At 37.7% G+C, this 15,524-nt stretch overlaps 5 protein-coding genes across 9 annotated transcripts; 2 read left to right on the top strand and 3 right to left on the bottom strand.

The window, feature by feature from the left end:
- Positions 1–1,899: 1,899 nt before the first annotated feature.
- Positions 1,900–8,286, top strand: LOC113296756 (ubiquitin carboxyl-terminal hydrolase 17-like). 2 transcript variants are annotated; one of them, XM_026545093.1, is made up of 12 exons: positions 1,902–2,598; positions 3,544–3,830; positions 4,083–4,816; positions 4,914–5,002; positions 5,184–5,269; positions 5,359–5,521; positions 5,632–5,752; positions 5,891–6,048; positions 6,791–6,875; positions 6,963–7,175; positions 7,318–7,379; positions 7,477–8,286. In XM_026545093.1, exons 1-12 carry the CDS (start codon positions 2,237–2,239, stop codon positions 8,213–8,215), a joined length of 3,099 nt encoding a protein of 1,032 aa, XP_026400878.1. In that variant the 5' UTR covers positions 1,902–2,236; the 3' UTR covers positions 8,216–8,286. The 2 variants fall into 2 exon arrangements, with proteins under 2 accessions (XP_026400871.1, XP_026400878.1); XM_026545086.1 differs by having other exon boundaries at positions 1,900–2,598; positions 3,544–4,816.
- A 138-nt stretch (positions 8,287–8,424) lies between these two features.
- On the top strand, positions 8,425–15,190 carry LOC113296783 (IMPACT family member in pol 5'region-like). Of its 3 annotated transcripts, XR_003333134.1 has the most exons (8): positions 8,425–8,816; positions 8,913–9,070; positions 9,164–9,269; positions 9,410–9,463; positions 9,562–9,731; positions 14,008–14,261; positions 14,394–14,413; positions 14,519–15,190. XR_003333134.1 is itself a non-coding variant. In XM_026545129.1 (6 exons), coding segments are annotated over exons 1-6 (636 nt in total). In that variant the 5' UTR covers positions 8,425–8,669; the 3' UTR covers positions 14,009–14,321. The 3 variants fall into 3 exon arrangements, 2 of the variants coding, with proteins under 2 accessions (XP_026400914.1, XP_026400910.1); XM_026545129.1 differs by lacking the exons at positions 14,394–14,413; positions 14,519–15,190 and having other exon boundaries at positions 14,008–14,321; XM_026545125.1 differs by lacking the exons at positions 14,008–14,261; positions 14,394–14,413; positions 14,519–15,190 and adding an exon at positions 11,238–11,256.
- LOC113296774 (serine carboxypeptidase II-3-like) lies at positions 9,977–12,618 on the bottom strand. 2 transcript variants are annotated; one of them, XM_026545105.1, is made up of 8 exons: positions 12,194–12,618; positions 11,994–12,101; positions 11,616–11,890; positions 11,270–11,509; positions 11,057–11,178; positions 10,848–10,943; positions 10,652–10,757; positions 9,977–10,556 (listed from the first exon to the last, which is right to left on the bottom strand). In XM_026545105.1, the coding sequence occupies exons 1-8, from the start codon at positions 12,588–12,590 to the stop codon at positions 10,410–10,412; spliced, it is 1,491 nt and encodes a 496-aa protein (XP_026400890.1). In that variant the 5' UTR covers positions 12,591–12,618; the 3' UTR covers positions 9,977–10,409. The 2 variants fall into 2 exon arrangements, with proteins under 2 accessions (XP_026400890.1, XP_026400899.1); XM_026545114.1 differs by having other exon boundaries at positions 11,057–11,175.
- On the bottom strand, positions 12,743–13,943 carry LOC113296796 (serine carboxypeptidase-like 32). Its single transcript, XM_026545140.1, has 3 exons — positions 13,590–13,943; positions 13,405–13,510; positions 12,743–13,329 (listed from the first exon to the last, which is right to left on the bottom strand). The coding sequence occupies exons 1-3, from the start codon at positions 13,679–13,681 to the stop codon at positions 13,183–13,185; spliced, it is 345 nt and encodes a 114-aa protein (XP_026400925.1). The 5' UTR covers positions 13,682–13,943; the 3' UTR covers positions 12,743–13,182.
- On the bottom strand, positions 14,298–15,088 carry LOC113349215 (serine carboxypeptidase II-3-like). Its single transcript, XM_026593148.1, has 3 exons — positions 14,893–15,088; positions 14,679–14,786; positions 14,298–14,614 (listed from the first exon to the last, which is right to left on the bottom strand). The coding sequence occupies exons 1-3, from the start codon at positions 15,086–15,088 to the stop codon at positions 14,298–14,300; spliced, it is 621 nt and encodes a 206-aa protein (XP_026448933.1).
- Positions 15,191–15,524: the final 334 nt, after the last annotated feature.

The raw sequence follows: 15,524 nt of genomic DNA, 5'->3' as shown, positions 1-15,524 counted from the left end.
TCTTTTCTTGTTCTTGGCTTTTCACATTATTGTTAGGTCATTGGTTTCTCATTGTACTAGCGTTTACAGTTATTCACCACCCTTCTGTATAAGTTACGTAGTAGTTGGTTCGAGTGTGCATGGCACATGATTGTCAATAGATTTAAGATTTCAAGTGCATGGATGTTGCAACCGTGCAAGTCTTTTTGGTACCACAGATAAGATTCCTTCCAATGCATATATAATATCTCGAGGCAATCTCGGGGAAATAGCTAGGACTGTGCATGAGTCTAGGACCACATAGGCCTTGTGGAACATTATATATTTTGTCAGGATCATGAAATAATGTATTCTAACATGTTCTTTTCTTCCCCTAGCTGCTTAGCGTACGTGATCATGACCACCAACCTTTAAGTCTACGGTTGTCTTTTAGTATTACAGGAACAAATGTCAATTTCTCTATCAATTACCACCTTTGTATACGAGTTTTTGTTGCGCCAGTTACCTAAACCGGAACTAATAAAAACAAGATAGCTTTGCTTGCATGTAGAAATCAATTACGTATTGCCCTCAGCCCTTGGGAGAATAAAGGGATATATGACTCAAAGATCCTTTGGATAAAAACTTAGTTTAAGATTAAAAGACAATGATTCCATCGTATCTTGAAGCCGATTCTTTTTTTAACTATTATGAACGCGTATAATACTCGTCTGATTCAAACTCCAATCTGAACTCGCAACTTCGGCAGACATGCCGAGGTATTTCAAGGACAAAACCATTTGATTTTACATGTAATCAATCAATCAAAGTAAGACCAAGATCATTGAATTGGACCCCAATGTTCGAATCAAAAGGAGTGATGTAATAATCCTATTGCATGGACCATCATCCAATTGGCCGGACTGTAATGCACTCAAAAAATTGTCCAGCAGAACCTTAATTTCCGATGGTCCTACTTTATTCGGATTAATATATGAAAACGGGTTTCGAATAATATTTGGTTTCATCAAAGAATTCATACCTTTCTTCTCATCCAACCCCTCGATTCCTATTCTCTGTTACATTCTCTCTCCTGCCCAATTTTTTTTCTCGTTATTCGCTGCCCCAAATTATCTATGGGGACATCCAGAACCGCCCCTGAGTTATATCCTGCATTCAGACACTAGAGAGGAGACTATGAGGGATATCACAATACCACCGCTATTTCCTCGACCACATGTACTGATGGACATTCTAAACACGCATCTATTAGGCAGCAAATTTTGTGTATAAATGTTTAAATTTTGAAAAATAATTGGTGTATTAGTTGTGCACATAACTAACAAGATTACTATCACGTAACTATGAATCTTAAAAAGAAATTCAACAACTACTTAGAAAGACACACAAAAAATACTTATTCTACATTCAAACTGATTTTTTTCAAATTTATCCGGCGAACAGATCCGAAAAAAAATCCCTCAAATAACATTGAGATAGACACCGGGTAAAGTTGCCCCAGTCCTTTTCTCGCTCGGAATTTCCTTCGGATAAATCCCTGGGATACCCAGCATTTCGTAGAAAAAAATTAGTTCCGGGCAGGCGGCATCTCTTCAGCACATACATATATATCTCAGAGAGAGAATCAGTATAGTAAATAACAGCAGTCCACAAAATACCTGCATGTAATATTTAATTTCCTCAGTAAATAACAGCAGTCCACAAAATACCAGTATGTAATATTGGAGCCCAGCTTGTTGTTAGGTTACCAACCAAAAGCTTTGTATAATGATTAATTTAAAAAATAAAATGAAATAATAAACAGTAATTAGTATAATATTATTTTATTACATATCTTGAATTAATTAACTCATTAATATGGTAATAACTTTCTATTTCTTTTTGTCTGACTCTGACTGACTTGAGCGAAACCCATTCTCTCTGACTCCACCACCTCTTTCTTTCTCTATTCTTCTTCTCGATCTAAATTTATTTTCTTTGTGCTTGGATTTTCTCTACCCCGTCAAACACCTCACAAAAACTCTGCCCTTTTTGCTTCTCCAAGCGGCAATCGTATCATCAAAATCATACTTCTCTTCTTACATACAAACTCACCAATCAAAATCCATCTTGAAATTTTCAATTTGGTTGAACAAAACAGTGGTATCTGGGAGGGGAGGGGGCAAATTTTGTAGAAAAGTTTTGTATGTACAAATTACTCAATGTGTTTTTCTGAAGAAGATAAGAAGAAGAAATTTGAATGCTTGGTGCAGGTTAAATGCTGGTTCCCGGGGATCTAGGGTTTCCTCCGGGTTTAATTTGGGGATTTTTTAGTTTTTTCTGTTTGATTTCTGTATTGATTATTAAAAGAAAATGGAGAATTGCAGAAGAGAGAAACATGGAGATTTTGAGACTTATGGCTCTAGCTGCAGAAGAAGACAGAAGGGTTGAAATTGAAGCTTCTTTAGAGTACGGTGGTTACAGCAGTGTTGTTTCTCCTCCTGCTGCTACTTCTTCTTCTTGGTCTTCTGCCGCTTCTGTTAATTCTCCTCTTCCAGCTCCTCCTCCTCAGTATCAGTGTGCTGTGTGTTATGCCCCTACCACGACTCGATGTTCTCGGTGTAAATCTGTTCGTTACTGGTAATTTTCACTTTCCCCCAATTTTATTTTTGCTGGTTTCATTTTCTAGGGTTTGGATTTTTGTTTGTTCTACAACTTTTGCGTAAGTATTGAAATTTGATATGTTGTATCTGTTGTGTTGTCTTTCAAAGGGAGATTTGATGTTTTTGTTCGCTTTGGATGTAAATTGAGCTGGAAAATGAAATCTAATGTAGAGATGATAACGGTGATTTTTAGGTTTTCACTGCGAATTTGTTGAAATCTGTATTGAAGATTGAGAATTTGCCCCTTTTGTATCTAGATAACACGAGTAGTAGTAGCCTTCTGAAATTTTACTCTTAGCTGAATTTGGTAAATGCTGTTTTGGGGGGAATTTGAGCTTTGTTACAGGATGTCCAGATATGCTTACAACACTCCTTTCCACTACACTACTTTTTTCATTTTGTGTTGTGCGAACTAGAAATTTCTTGAAATTAGCATGTACAATTGTTATTGGTTGGTTCAAGTAGTATAATCAGAAGTAGAATTATAGGCTGTTCTTTTAGAAATGAACACATCAACAATCAGAAGTGTGATTGTCTAATTGTCGTTGGATGCTACATAAATGGGTTGCAGGAACTGATTATTGTTGGATGGATAAGCTGATTTTGTTGAGGTTATCTGTTCAAATGTTCAGTTGTGGTATTTATGTCATCTCATGTTTATAGTCTGCAGTAGTGATATTTATATTCTCTTCATTTTCTGTTACAATTCATTGTCTTTTATCTCAGTAGCAATGTCCATTAGGAACTAACACAACTTTATGCACTATACTCTGTGCTAGTAGTGTGTCACCAACTCATCATTTGAACTTCCATTGACTCGTTGATTAGTACTTGTGGAACTAGCCTGCAAATAGCATAATTAAAGTCTCCCAACATTTACCTGCCTATTTACAGAAATCGCTTTTGAACTTCCACTTTGCAGCTCTGGTAAATGTCAAATTATTCATTGGAGAAAAGGTCACAAAGATGAATGTCATCCTCCAAGCCCCAATATTCAGTTTAGTGGTCCAAAAAGCGATTCTGATGGGAAGACAGGCTTGGAAAGAGAAAAGCATGAATCTGTTGGTGATGGTTCTGAACTGGGAAGCGTCTTGGTTGCAGAACCACTTGAAACATTTCCTGAAGAACCCAGATCAGTTGAATCCAGTCGATTTCCAAGTAGTAAGAATGTGGAAAAAGCTGGATCCGTGGAGGATGGCAAAAGAGCAGGTGCCATTTCTGAATCCTCCAGTAAGCTTGTTGGCATTGCTAAACCGACCACCACTATTTGGCCGGTTGATGCTTCTGCTAACAGTTTTCCTATATTAAGTAGTTCGGAGAGTTTGAAAGAGTCTACATTTGATAATTCTGGCTGTAATGGACTTGAGAAAAAACTTGATGTTAGTGACACGGAGCCTACCAGATCATTACCTCAAAAAATTAGTAGTTTAGATGCTTCTTTAAATGATCTTTCTTGTGCAGATAACCGGCAGCAAAGTGTACCTAGTTCTTCTGGTAATGGAAAGTCAAGATCGATTAGTTCTTCCGGGGGATCTAGTCTCAAGAGATCTGAGGTTTCATTAACTACTCAGACGTCTAAAGCCAAGTCTGGTTTACTGGAGGAAAGTCTTGATTCAAATGGGTCTGGAAATGATCTCCACGGTGATTTAACTAAGTCTGGTATTAGGGAAGGTGGTAATGGTAACTTGTCACATTTGTCTCCCAACTCCTTTCAACAAACTGTCCCCCGCTCACATTTAGAGTCCAGGATTCACGCATCTGATGTTGCCAACCCTGTTGCCTTGGAAAATAAAATACCTGCCAGTGGAGCTTCTCCATCCGAGAAGAAAGCACCAGTGGTTTTCGAGCGGCATTCACCAGTTTTTGGTTCTGAAAGGTCAGCTTCTGCGATTACCAACCAAATTAATAAATCTGAATCACGAAAGCCTAAAGTTATCAGATCTCTATCATCAAGTGGTTCTGAGAATCACCCAACTTCTGTTAATGGAGAATATTCTTCATCGAGTGAGAAGTCGTCAAAAGGGGAAAAAGTACAAGTAGTTGCTGTGAGATCGAATGATGTTTCAGTGTCTTCTCATAATGTTAGCAATGGCTTGAAAATGTTAGCGCAGAAAGCTGTTCAGCATTCGAAACTGCCTAAACTTTCCCTACATAGTCCTTCTGGAAGTGATGTTATTGGAAAACATGATGACAAGGTTTGTTTATACAGCTCACCCAATATTTCTCGAACTTTGTATGTTCCTTTTGTTCAATCTAATTTTGATGTTTGTTGTGTTTTGGCTGTCTTTTCAGATGCTCTTTTCTTATGAAGTGTTCGTCAAGCTTTACATCAAGGACAAGGCGGAACTTCACCCGTTCGGCCTTACAAACTTGGGAAACAGGTAAAGTAATAAATTTGTCTTCACACTGCATGATGTTCTGTCATACTCTTCCAATGTCACCAGAGTTCATGGAGATGTAGCATCATGTTATTAGCACTGGTATTTTACTTTGTTCTTTGGTACCTGATTTGTTCATTAGCTCACATGGTGTCTCTAATATCGAGTTTGACTTTTTGCACAGCTGTTATGCTAATGCTGTCCTTCAGTGCCTCGCTTATACTCGGCCTCTTACTGCGTATCTTCTGCAAGGACTTCACTCGAAAGCATGCAAGTTCCTTTCCTATTCTCCTTTATGGATATCTTGTTTTCTTGTATCGTTGATCTGTATATTTGCTAACCTGTTCTGTAAACCTCAGGCACAAAACAGGAGTGGTGTTTTATTTGTGAGTTTGAGTCTCTGATTCAGAAGGCCAAGGAAGGAAAGTGTACACTCGCTCCAAATGGTATTGTCTCCCATCTACACAAAATAGGTAGCCATCTAGTTCATGGAAAACAAGAAGATGCCCATGAATTTTTAAGGTAAGCCATAACTTTCAGCAGTTTGAACCAATTAAATGACTGACACGGTTTTATAATTTGGCTTTATTTTTGCAGTTTGTTTATTATTTGATTATGTACGAGCTTTTCAGGTTTTCTATCGATAAAATGCAATCTATTTGTCTGAAGGAAGCCGGGGCAAAAGCTGGTCGCCCTCGTGCAGAAGAAACAACTCTGATAGGCCTTATTTTTGGGGGCTATCTCCGATCTAAGGTACTTTAGCTTCCTCTGGAAGATCTTATTAAATATTGTTAGAAAGCTGATTATCCGTATCTTATGTATTAGGAGTGGCCTTTTTGAATCTTTACCTGAGTCGTCTGTTATGTAAAATTGATAATTGGCGCAACACAGATAAGGTGCATGAAGTGTCATGAAAAGTTTGAGCGCGAAGAACGGATGATGGATCTTACAGTTGAAATACAAGGGGATATCAGTACTTTAGAAGAGGCGCTTGGACAATTTACTGCTACAGAAATCTTGGATGGGGAGAACAAGTACCATTGTAGCAGGTTAGTCGGTTTTCTGTTTGTCATGAAGTTCCTGGTTGCATCTTTGTAACATCTCTAGCAGGTTAATCGGTTTTGTGTTTGGTTATGGAGTTCCTGGTCGCGACTTTTTGACCCCCTGTTCATTTCTGTTTACTCCTACCATAAGATTTAGATCCTTACCAAAGTCTTATAAGCTGGTGATTCGCGAAGCTTCAAGTATAATCGGTTTTCTGTTTGGTCATGGAATTCCTGGTCGTGACTTTTTAATATCCTGTTCATTTCTGTTTACTCCTTCTAGCATAAGATTTCGATTCACATTTCAAGTCCTTCACCAAAGTCTTATAAGTTAGAGATTTATGAAGCATCAAGTATAATCACTTTTCTGTTTGGTCACAGAGTTCCTGGTCGCGACTTTTTAACATCATGTTCATTTCTGTTTATTCCTTCCAGCATAAAATTTCAATTTATATTTCATGTCCTTCGCCAAAGTATTATAAGTTAGAGATTTATGAAGCTTCAAGTATAATGAGAATAGGATATCTAAATGTTAGTTTGTTAACTTTGTAAGTATATAATTTGTTAGTATAGATGACTATGCGGTTATTTAATTTCGCTAACAAGTGTGGGACTCGAATTTTAAGTACACTAACTGTTACGAGTTTCTAGGCATAGTTATATATTTACTATTGGTTCTTTTGAGCTAAGACTATTAGTGCTTGTTCACTCACTTTCTGTACACTGCTGCAACCTCTTGTATATGCAGATGCAAATCTTATGAGAAAGCCAAAAAGAGGTTAATGGTGCTGCATGCCCCTAACGTCCTTACAATTGCTCTAAAGCGGTTTCAGGTAATTCTTTAGTAACAGAGAGTGATACTTGAAAACTTCTATTAACTTTCTTGACATGTTGCCTTCTTTGTTTTGTGCTATTTTCAGTCTGGCAAATTTGGGAAGCTCAATAAAGCTGTGCGGTTCCCTGAAGTGCTGAACTTGGCTCCATATATGAGTGGGACAAGTGACAAGTCTCCTATATATAGTCTTTATGCAGTGGTGGTTCACTTGGATGTCACGAATGCTGCATTTTCCGGACATTATGTCTGTTATGTCAAGAATAGCCAGGGGAAGTGGTTCAAGATGGATGACAGCACTGTAGGTTCCATGTCTTTCATCGTCGTTCAAGCATGGTCTTATTAGTTTATTCTTTTATGTGACCAGTGTTCCTTCGATGAAATTTTCCTGGAGTTACAGATTTTAAGACCTTGATGCCTTTGTTGTTGGTCTTGGTTTGTAGGTGAAACCTGTGGAGCTTGAGAGGGTCTTGTCGAAAGGAGCATACATGCTACTTTACTCAAGGTAAAATATTCGTCGATCCCATGGTCCATTTTTCGAAAATTTTCAATAAACTGAGTGCTGGCGCTTGAACAGAAATTGATGGTCGTTATATTCTTAGGTGTTCGCCACGGTTACCAGGTTTGATACAGAAGACAATGCAACTTAGTGATAACAAGATGAAATGTGCCAAATGTGTGGAACCTATTTCGTCCAGCCATAGTGGAAACAGCAGTGCTGCTACTAGAGCAAAGTCGATCTCTGTGGTGTCCAAATGTGCTTCTAAAACAACTTGCTGGAGTCACGATGAATATCCATACTGGGAAAACATGGATCGGCCCAACTCCTCGAGCGACAACTCCTCTCTCCTCAGTGGCTCAGATGAAGGCTCATGCAGTACAGAAAGCACCAGGGACAGTGCTGATGAAGTGCCTGATTATATATTCGGAAGGCGTGGTTGGAACTGCCCATTGTACAGCCCATTGAGTACGTCGGATGACTCCAATAGTTCATCTTCACCTTCTCCTTCTTCCACAATCTCAGACGGAGACAGACATAGAAGATCGTGTTACCCTGAAACCAGTACATACCCAATATACAGTGGAGGTGGGGATCACGATGAGCCGGGGACGAGGATAAAACCCAATGGAGTTGGTAATGAGGGTTTGCGAGATAAGGGGGATAATCGTCCCTTTATATATTCTGACACAACTAATCACTGTACAAAGTTAAAGGGTAGTAATAGTATTAGCCATAACAGTAATAGTAGTAACACTAGGGAGACTGACTTAAAAGGGTGGAGTAAATCTTCCTTGTTGAGAAGATCAACTAAAGAAAGAAAAACTCAACCACTTTACTAAGTTATAAGTAAAGGGTCTTTTTTGATGAGCTATTTAATCTAATTAAAATGTCTGTCCATTTTATTCTTGTTCATACTTTCTGCTATTGTTTGGATCAAATGGCAAGTGGGATTCACTTATACTTTGCACCCCTTTGGGATGTGCATTTCAAGCCAAAGATTTCTAGGCCCCAGGGGAAAGCTAGGACCTAGGGGGAAAAGTTGAACCATCTGACATTCGTTTCATGCATACCCCCAGCCAGGGGGGATTTCGATCTCCCTCTCGACAGCCACCAAATTTATCTGCATTTACGGCTATGAGCTTATGACCTAGCCAGATTCGCAAAAGAGAATTCCTTCGAAGCAGACGAAACCAATTGACAGCGAGTATAACACCATACTCCCTGAAACTAAACCTTCGTATCAAAGCAGTATCATCTCTGTTCATAATCACTGGAGCAGCATCTAAGAGAAATATGCTTACCACCACTTCGAATACAGGAGATTCTTACACCACAATCAGTGAGAGAGTCTCTTTTGAAAAAGAAATCAAGAAAAGCAGATTCATTGCCATTGCTGCTCCTGTCTCAGACGAACAATCAGCTCATTCATTTCTATCCGAGGTAAAATTGCTCAACCATTGTTAGGGTTTTATCAATTTTGATTGAATTTGGTGGAATTATGTGGTAAGATTTTTAATCATGAAATTTCTATGGTAGGTTAAGGATTCACGGGCCAATCATAATTGTTGGGCGTATAAGATAGGAGATCAGTATCGAAGTAATGACGATGGTGAACCGTCAGGTACAGCTGGGAAACCAATATATTCAGCAATTGATTCATCAGGAATTGATAGGGTTATGGTTGTTGTTATCAGGTAAATTTTACGATGATATCTTTTTGTTTGGTAATATGTTCAGTATCTATATTGTTATTGATTCCTGATATGGAGGTGATGAACATTATACAGGTACTTTGGAGGTATAAAATTGGGAACAGGAGGATTGGTAAGGGCTTATGGAGGAGTCACTTCCGAATGCTTGAAAAATGCCCCAACTTGTCTTGTAAAATCCAAAGTAATGAAGTTATCTTATCTTTTTAATATCCATAGAATTTGTTTAGTGACAATCTAGTCTAGCAGTTTCTTGTGGATGTAGAATTTTGTTTTCAAATTACTGATACTGTTGTTTGTGGTTTCTGGTTTCTCGCCATTTAGGTTCAAATTGATATGGAAGTTCCTTACGATCTGTTAGGACTTGTATACCATCAGGTGAGACTGCTAAGACATCGTTATATGTATATGTATAAGCAACTATTAGATGTTTATATCTATGGATGATTCATCACTTGCTGTTTGGTGGTTAACAGCTTCAACATTTTCAAGTTGAAAATATCAAGCAGGACTATGATACTGGAAATGACGGTATCACTGTTGTTAGTTTCATGGTTGATTATGACAAAGTGGAGAGCTTGGAGAATGCTGTCAAAGATAATTGCAGCAGGAATATCGTCTTTCTCAAAACACTAAAGCAAAACTAGTATGTTTCTATACTCCTAGATTAAGTTTCTTATGTTTTGATGTTCTACTATATAATTTGGTGCTATTGCAAAACTACCTTTTGTTAGATATGTATATGTTGTACATACTCTTATGTGCTCTCAATGAAATTGATATCTTCTGATTAACATAGATTTATCTCAGGATTGAATCATCATAGAGTTTTCTGTTTATGTTCTCTTTCTTCAAGCTAGAACACATGATTAAGGTCTATACTTGTTTAAATTGTCTATATATAATGTATGATACAACCAAACACAGTAGTAGTTTAGTAGTTCAATTGTACTTGAACATATGCTTCTCATACTGTAACAGCAAAATGCATGGAATTTAAGGGTTTTGCTATTACAGCCATCCTCTATGAAACTGCAAGAGCTGATACATGTTCTGGGCAGAATAGAGAATTTGTGAATGTCTTGGCTATAGGATTATCACCACCATCACGAAATGGAATAACTGACTTTAGACGCAGAAATATGTCATTCAGATAGAAACAAAGGCCTGAATGTTGTTGTTTTTAATATTTTTTACTTGGATCTTTTAGTAGATATAGCGACATAATCTTTTATTGCAAATTTATGAAACTACAGATAAAGTGTGACTTCTGGTCCAAATCTTTCTCTGTCGGAGTTAAATCTTCGAACTTCGATCGTATTGATCAAAAAGATGAAGGTGGGAGTTTTCCTTGTAGAAAAGACTTGAAGAAGGTGAGAGCCCTAGCTGGTTGATAACCTGGAACGAAATGTCCAGCACCCCTTATTGTCACAAATGTTAGGTTTTCATATTCCACAGCATACCCACCAACCTTCATAGACCAAAGAGATTGGAAGAAGTTAATAGACATTAGCACAATTCATCAACCAATTACAATGGCTTATAACAATAATAATTCTTAATTACCTGGTTTTGGGTATACCATGGATACCACTTAGTCTTAGTGGTAGCTGCAATTTTGTTAATGGAGTATCTGCTACTTGTTACTGGTACCCTACCATCTGTATCTCCACTGCACATGACAAATTACTTTGTAACTTAGATACTCACTAAGTAGAAATTCATAATACACTGGTACTTTCTCAGCAATTAACTTATTTACCTATATACCCACACCGCAATGCCACTGGTCATGAGCTCTTCAATTACTGGCAATACTGTCAATGGCTCATCATCCCATAGTCCTAGTATCTCTCGGCTGTGTTGTTTTTTCAAGAATCGCCAAGAAAATTGGATGAATGAATTCCTTGTTCTTTGATAAGTCCTCAGGAATAGATATAAAGGATTGTCCAAATGTGGAGAATTTGTTACCTGCAAGACTCCCACTGGTAAGGAAGACCTGTAACATTTGCATGAAGAGCCTTCTGCACTTCGGGGATATTTAGATAATAGTCGATGTATTGATCTGAGCGGGGATCAAATATTCCAGCCTGCTTAAAACATTTATATTCCCAGTGAGCTGAATAGTATTATTGGTGATATTATTACTTAGCTAATGGACAAAAGAAGCTTCAAGGTTCATACAGGAGGTGGACTGCTGGGAGAAGAAGGGCATAAAGGAGCATAAATATCATAAATGAAGATGTCGCCCGTGTCTGCTTGTCCAAGAAACTCTATGCAGATATCTCCAATTGTGTATGGTGAAGAAAAATTGCAGTATAAGCCAATACCCTTATTGGCTTCGTCAGAAATGAGGGAGTGTGTCCAGAAGAAATCGTACATTCCCTTATAAGTAGTTTCAAAGTCGACATAGGCATTCCCAATCTATAACATCATACAAGTTAAATCAAGGACAGATCAATTAATCGATATGAAGAATTTATAGTACACTAGTACATACATAATTAACTGTAAATATGCATGTACTTACAGCTATTCCTTTCAAGTTAATGATAGTTTGGTTGGTAATCTTGTTGTTATGAAGGATAAGTTGAGCAAGCTGAGGTACGTAGTGCCCTGCATAGCTCTCCCCTGCTAGAAAGAAATCCCTGGTCTTGTATTCAGGAAACCTCTCTAACCAGTTAACCAAAAATGTGTACGAATCTTCGGCTGTTCTCTTGTCTCCACTCAGGTTGTAGTCTGATGTTGTATTAGAATATGAAAATCCAACACCAGCTGGTGATTCTAGGAAGATGACATTTGCAGCTGTATTTACACAGAATTAGCACAATAGTGTCCATTCTTGGGAAGTAACAAAAACAAAAACAAGAAAAACAAGAGGGAGGGAGGGAAGGAGAAGGTAACTCACCATTGTTCCATGAATATTCATTAAGGTCGAGAGTCATTCTATCAGGTTTGACTCTGAATGGTCCAAGTTCCATCATTGCTCCAGCTCCAAATGATGAACAACCAGGTCCTGCACCCCATAGTAATAAGAGAAGTTTGATCAGTAACGTTCAGTTGTTATCTGTGCAACAGGCAGCATTATTTAAGGTTATTTCTAAGTACCTCCATTAAGCCATAAAACTAAAGGATTAGTTGAAGAATTTTGAGGAGATTCCACAAAATAGTAAAACAGCGCCCTTCCTTTTCCACCATCTACCGTCACATATCCCGAGTACTGATCAAAATCCACCCCCTGTTCAGGTTGTCCAGGTAAGCTAACGATCGTATCGGCTTCCTTCAATCCTTCGTGTGAGCTCATGTACACTGGTGAATACTCTGTTGACAACTTTGTTGTCTCAACCACCAGTTCAGATGACTTGAACGATGATAATTGCCGATTTAAGATTTTACCTAATGGATCATATCTGCTTCCATAACCTTGAACTGTAAGTACAAAAGAAAAGACAAGTACTGACAGTATAAAGTAGCTTATTGTTGACTTAATCATTGTTGATTTCATATAGATTTCTTATGGATACCATCATATTTGCTATCAATTTATAGAACTTAAAGAAATGGAGAATTTTCAAAGGTAAATAAGTTGGTTTCATGTGGCCAAATTTACAGATAACTGTCCCCGTTATCATCAATTGATGTCAGGTTTCTCTTGGATTAGGATACCTTATTAGCATATAAATTCGTCAAATCGCATGGGTCCAACTCTCTTTGGAATCCGCCTTGCAAGGAATGGTTGTCCATGACTCGTACACTCTCAATTAAAAGGTTTAAATTGCTCGTACACTCCTAATTAAAGTTTAAATTGCTATATATGTTACTTGTTCAATTCATACTCTCTAGTAAACATGTCAGCATCTGCAAGTAGGGAGTATGTCTTTGTTTCAACAAGAATCGAAAGATCATTTTCAAATTTCTTCATTCAACAAGAATATGGGGTACACTGGAATCTGGTATAAATAGGTAAAAGACAGGATTTGTGTACCCACAAACCTTACACACGACAAAGTTATTGGATTATGAAAATAGAGATTAGCTATTATAGGGATTTGCAAGGTACTACGGCCTCTGAAATGTGCACCATCTATTCATGCTGGTTAAAAAGATGAAGGTGGAAGTTTCCCTTCAAGGAAGGACTTGAGGAAAGCAAGACCTCTAGCTGGTTGGTAACTAGGAACAAAATGTCCGGCGCCTCTTATTGTTACAAATGTTAGGTTCTCATATTCGATCGCGTACCCACCAACCTTCATGATAATTAGATTAGTTAATAATCTCTAATTTAAACTGATCAAGTGTGAATACGATAATTCCAAGATTACCTGTTCTTTGTTGTACCATGGGTACCATTTGGTCTTGACAGAAGTTGTCAGTTTGTTAATAGAGTATCTAGTAGATGTTACTGGTACTCTACCATCTGTATCTCCACTGCACATTAAAAAAGAACTATCAGGACTTGTACCAAGTCATTTAGAACCCGAATTCTAGAGAGAAATATTATAGTTACCTATACATCCAGACAGATATCCCACTGTTCATAAGCTCTTTAATCACCGGAAGTACTGTTAATGGAGAATCATGATAAAGCTTTTCTACCATATCGCTGTTCTTTTAAGAAAATTACAAAACAGAGAAAATGAATAATTCTTCTTTCTCCAAAGCTTTTTGGAATTTCTATAAGAAAGAAATTTAATTTAAATGAAAAGAAGAAGAAAAGTGAATGATGTGTTGTTGTCTTGCCTGCAAGACTCCCATGGATATGGAAGAGCAGTGACATTGGCATGAAGAGCTTTTTGTACTTGAGGAATGTTTAAGTAATTGGAAATGTAGTTGTCAGAACATGGGTCAAAGGTTGCAATCTGTTCAAGTAAGAATAGACTAATTAGAGTTATTGACAATTATACTTATGTACTTGTATTGGAAAGAATTACGTACAGGGGGAGTGGTTGAAGAAGAAAAGCACAATGGAGCGTAGATGTCAAAGATGAAGATATCTTCCACTAAATCATCTGCCTCGTCAAGGTAATCCTCACATTTCTCTGTTACAGTATTTGGGGTAGAAAAATTGCAGTTCAGTTGAATTCCTTGATTGACTTCGTCGGAGATCAAGGCGTGAGTCCAGAAGAAGTTCGTACATTCCTTTGACACCCGTTTCAAAATCGACCCAAGCATTTCCAATGTAAGCAAACAGACATAAAAAAATTTAAAGAGATAATTAACAATTTTTTTCGAGTAATTTCATGTTATAAATACTCACGGCTATTCCTTGGAGATTAATGACAGTTTGGTTGGTAATCTTGTTATTTTGAAGGATGAGTTGAGCAAGCTGAGGTACGTAATGTCCAGCGTAACTCTCTCCTGCTAGATAGAAATCTCTAGTCTTGTATTCTGGAAACCTCTCTAACCAGTTAACCAAAAATGTGTATGAATCTTCAGCTGTTCTGGAGTCTCCACTCAAGTTGTAATCTGATGTTGTACTCGAATATGAAAATCCAACACCAGCTGGGGATTCGAGGAAGATAACATTTGCCGCTGCAGATGACAGGAAAAATTAGACAGTCGTTCCCGCAAAGAGAGGAGTGGTGGGGTAACTCACCATTGTTCCATGCATATTCATTTAGCGAGAGAGTTTCTCCATCACTATCGACTCGAAATGGTCCAAGTTCCATCATTGCACCATTACCAAATGAAGAACATCCAGGTCCTGAATGCACCACAGCAATATCCGAATTTCGTAACATTTATTATTCGCTATGCATTCAGCACTATTCATGTAAAATTAACAAGATTAATTGGTCACTATTATTTACCTCCATTAAGCCACAAAACTAGAGGATTTGTTGAAGAATTTTGAGGAGACTCAGCAAAATAGTAAAAAAGTGCTCTTCCATGTCCAGCATCAACTGCCACATAACCTGAGTACTGGTTAAAACTCACTCCTTGTTCAGGTTGCCCAGGCAGGGCATCGATTTTATCGGCTTCCTTCAATCCATCTTGCGTGCCCATGTAAACTGACGAGTATTCTGCAGTCGATTTGGTCGCGTATCCTTCGACTTGTACAGACTTTGAAGACGCCAACTGTGCCTTAATGATTTTACCTAATGGGGATCATTTGCTTTTCCAGCTCCAAAACATTCAACAACAGTGGATACTGTCAATGAAGAGATTAATAAGAACATAAACACCTTACTATTTTCCATTGCTAATTTGTGTGCTTAATGATCTAGTTGTGAAATCATTTGCAAGTAATTTTTGCATTTATATAGGAAAATATGGCGATTTTTTCTAAGAAAATTTAGTGAAGTTGCTTTTACATATGCGGTAACGATTAATTCATACAAATTTTAAGCCGGATTAAGTTATCAAAAAAATTTGTTTACCTGATATGATTGTCGTTAATAGGAGTTTTAGTGTCTTTTCTTGGACTCAAACCTAGTTATTA

The sequence above is a fragment of the Papaver somniferum genome, chromosome 1, assembly GCF_003573695.1.
Source record: "Papaver somniferum cultivar HN1 chromosome 1, ASM357369v1, whole genome shotgun sequence".
NCBI classification, from domain to species: domain Eukaryota; kingdom Viridiplantae; phylum Streptophyta; class Magnoliopsida; order Ranunculales; family Papaveraceae; genus Papaver; species Papaver somniferum.
The sequence above is the reverse complement of the archived record's forward strand: the minus strand, read 5'-3'. Positions and strand labels throughout refer to the sequence as shown.

Bases quoted from the DNA above. Each gene is read 5' to 3' on its own strand.
- LOC113296756 (XM_026545086.1), top strand. From the start codon at position 2,237: ATGCTGGTTCCCGGGGATCTAGGGTTTCCTCCGGGTTTAATTTGGGGA. The intron at 6,876-6,962 runs GTAATTCTTTAG...TGCTATTTTCAG, and splicing joins TTGCTCTAAAGCGGTTTCAG to TCTGGCAAATTTGGGAAGCT. The intron at 7,176-7,317 runs GTAGGTTCCATG...CTTGGTTTGTAG, and splicing joins TCAAGATGGATGACAGCACT to GTGAAACCTGTGGAGCTTGA.
- LOC113296783 (XM_026545125.1), top strand. From the start codon at position 8,670: ATGCTTACCACCACTTCGAATACAGGAGATTCTTACACCACAATCAGT. The intron at 8,817-8,912 runs GTAAAATTGCTC...TTTCTATGGTAG, and splicing joins CTCATTCATTTCTATCCGAG to GTTAAGGATTCACGGGCCAA. The intron at 9,270-9,409 runs GTAATGAAGTTA...CTCGCCATTTAG, and splicing joins CTTGTCTTGTAAAATCCAAA to GTTCAAATTGATATGGAAGT.
- LOC113296774 (XM_026545105.1), bottom strand. From the start codon at position 12,590: ATGAAATCAACAATGATTAAGTCAACAATAAGCTACTTTATACTGTCA. The intron at 10,944-11,056 runs GTAACAAATTCT...AAAACAACACAG, and splicing joins TACCAGTGGGAGTCTTGCAG to CCGAGAGATACTAGGACTAT. The intron at 10,557-10,651 runs GTAATTAAGAAT...TGGTCTATGAAG, and splicing joins CATGGTATACCCAAAACCAG to GTTGGTGGGTATGCTGTGGA.
- LOC113296796 (XM_026545140.1), bottom strand. From the start codon at position 13,681: ATGGTAGAAAAGCTTTATCATGATTCTCCATTAACAGTACTTCCGGTG. The intron at 13,511-13,589 runs GTAACTATAATA...TTTAATGTGCAG, and splicing joins ATATCTGTCTGGATGTATAG to TGGAGATACAGATGGTAGAG. The intron at 13,330-13,404 runs GTAATCTTGGAA...ATTATCATGAAG, and splicing joins CATGGTACAACAAAGAACAG to GTTGGTGGGTACGCGATCGA.
- LOC113349215 (XM_026593148.1), bottom strand. From the start codon at position 15,088: ATGGGCACGCAAGATGGATTGAAGGAAGCCGATAAAATCGATGCCCTG. The intron at 14,787-14,892 runs GTAAATAATAGT...TGGTGCATTCAG, and splicing joins AGTTTTGTGGCTTAATGGAG to GACCTGGATGTTCTTCATTT. The intron at 14,615-14,678 runs GTGAGTTACCCC...TGTCATCTGCAG, and splicing joins TGAATATGCATGGAACAATG to CGGCAAATGTTATCTTCCTC.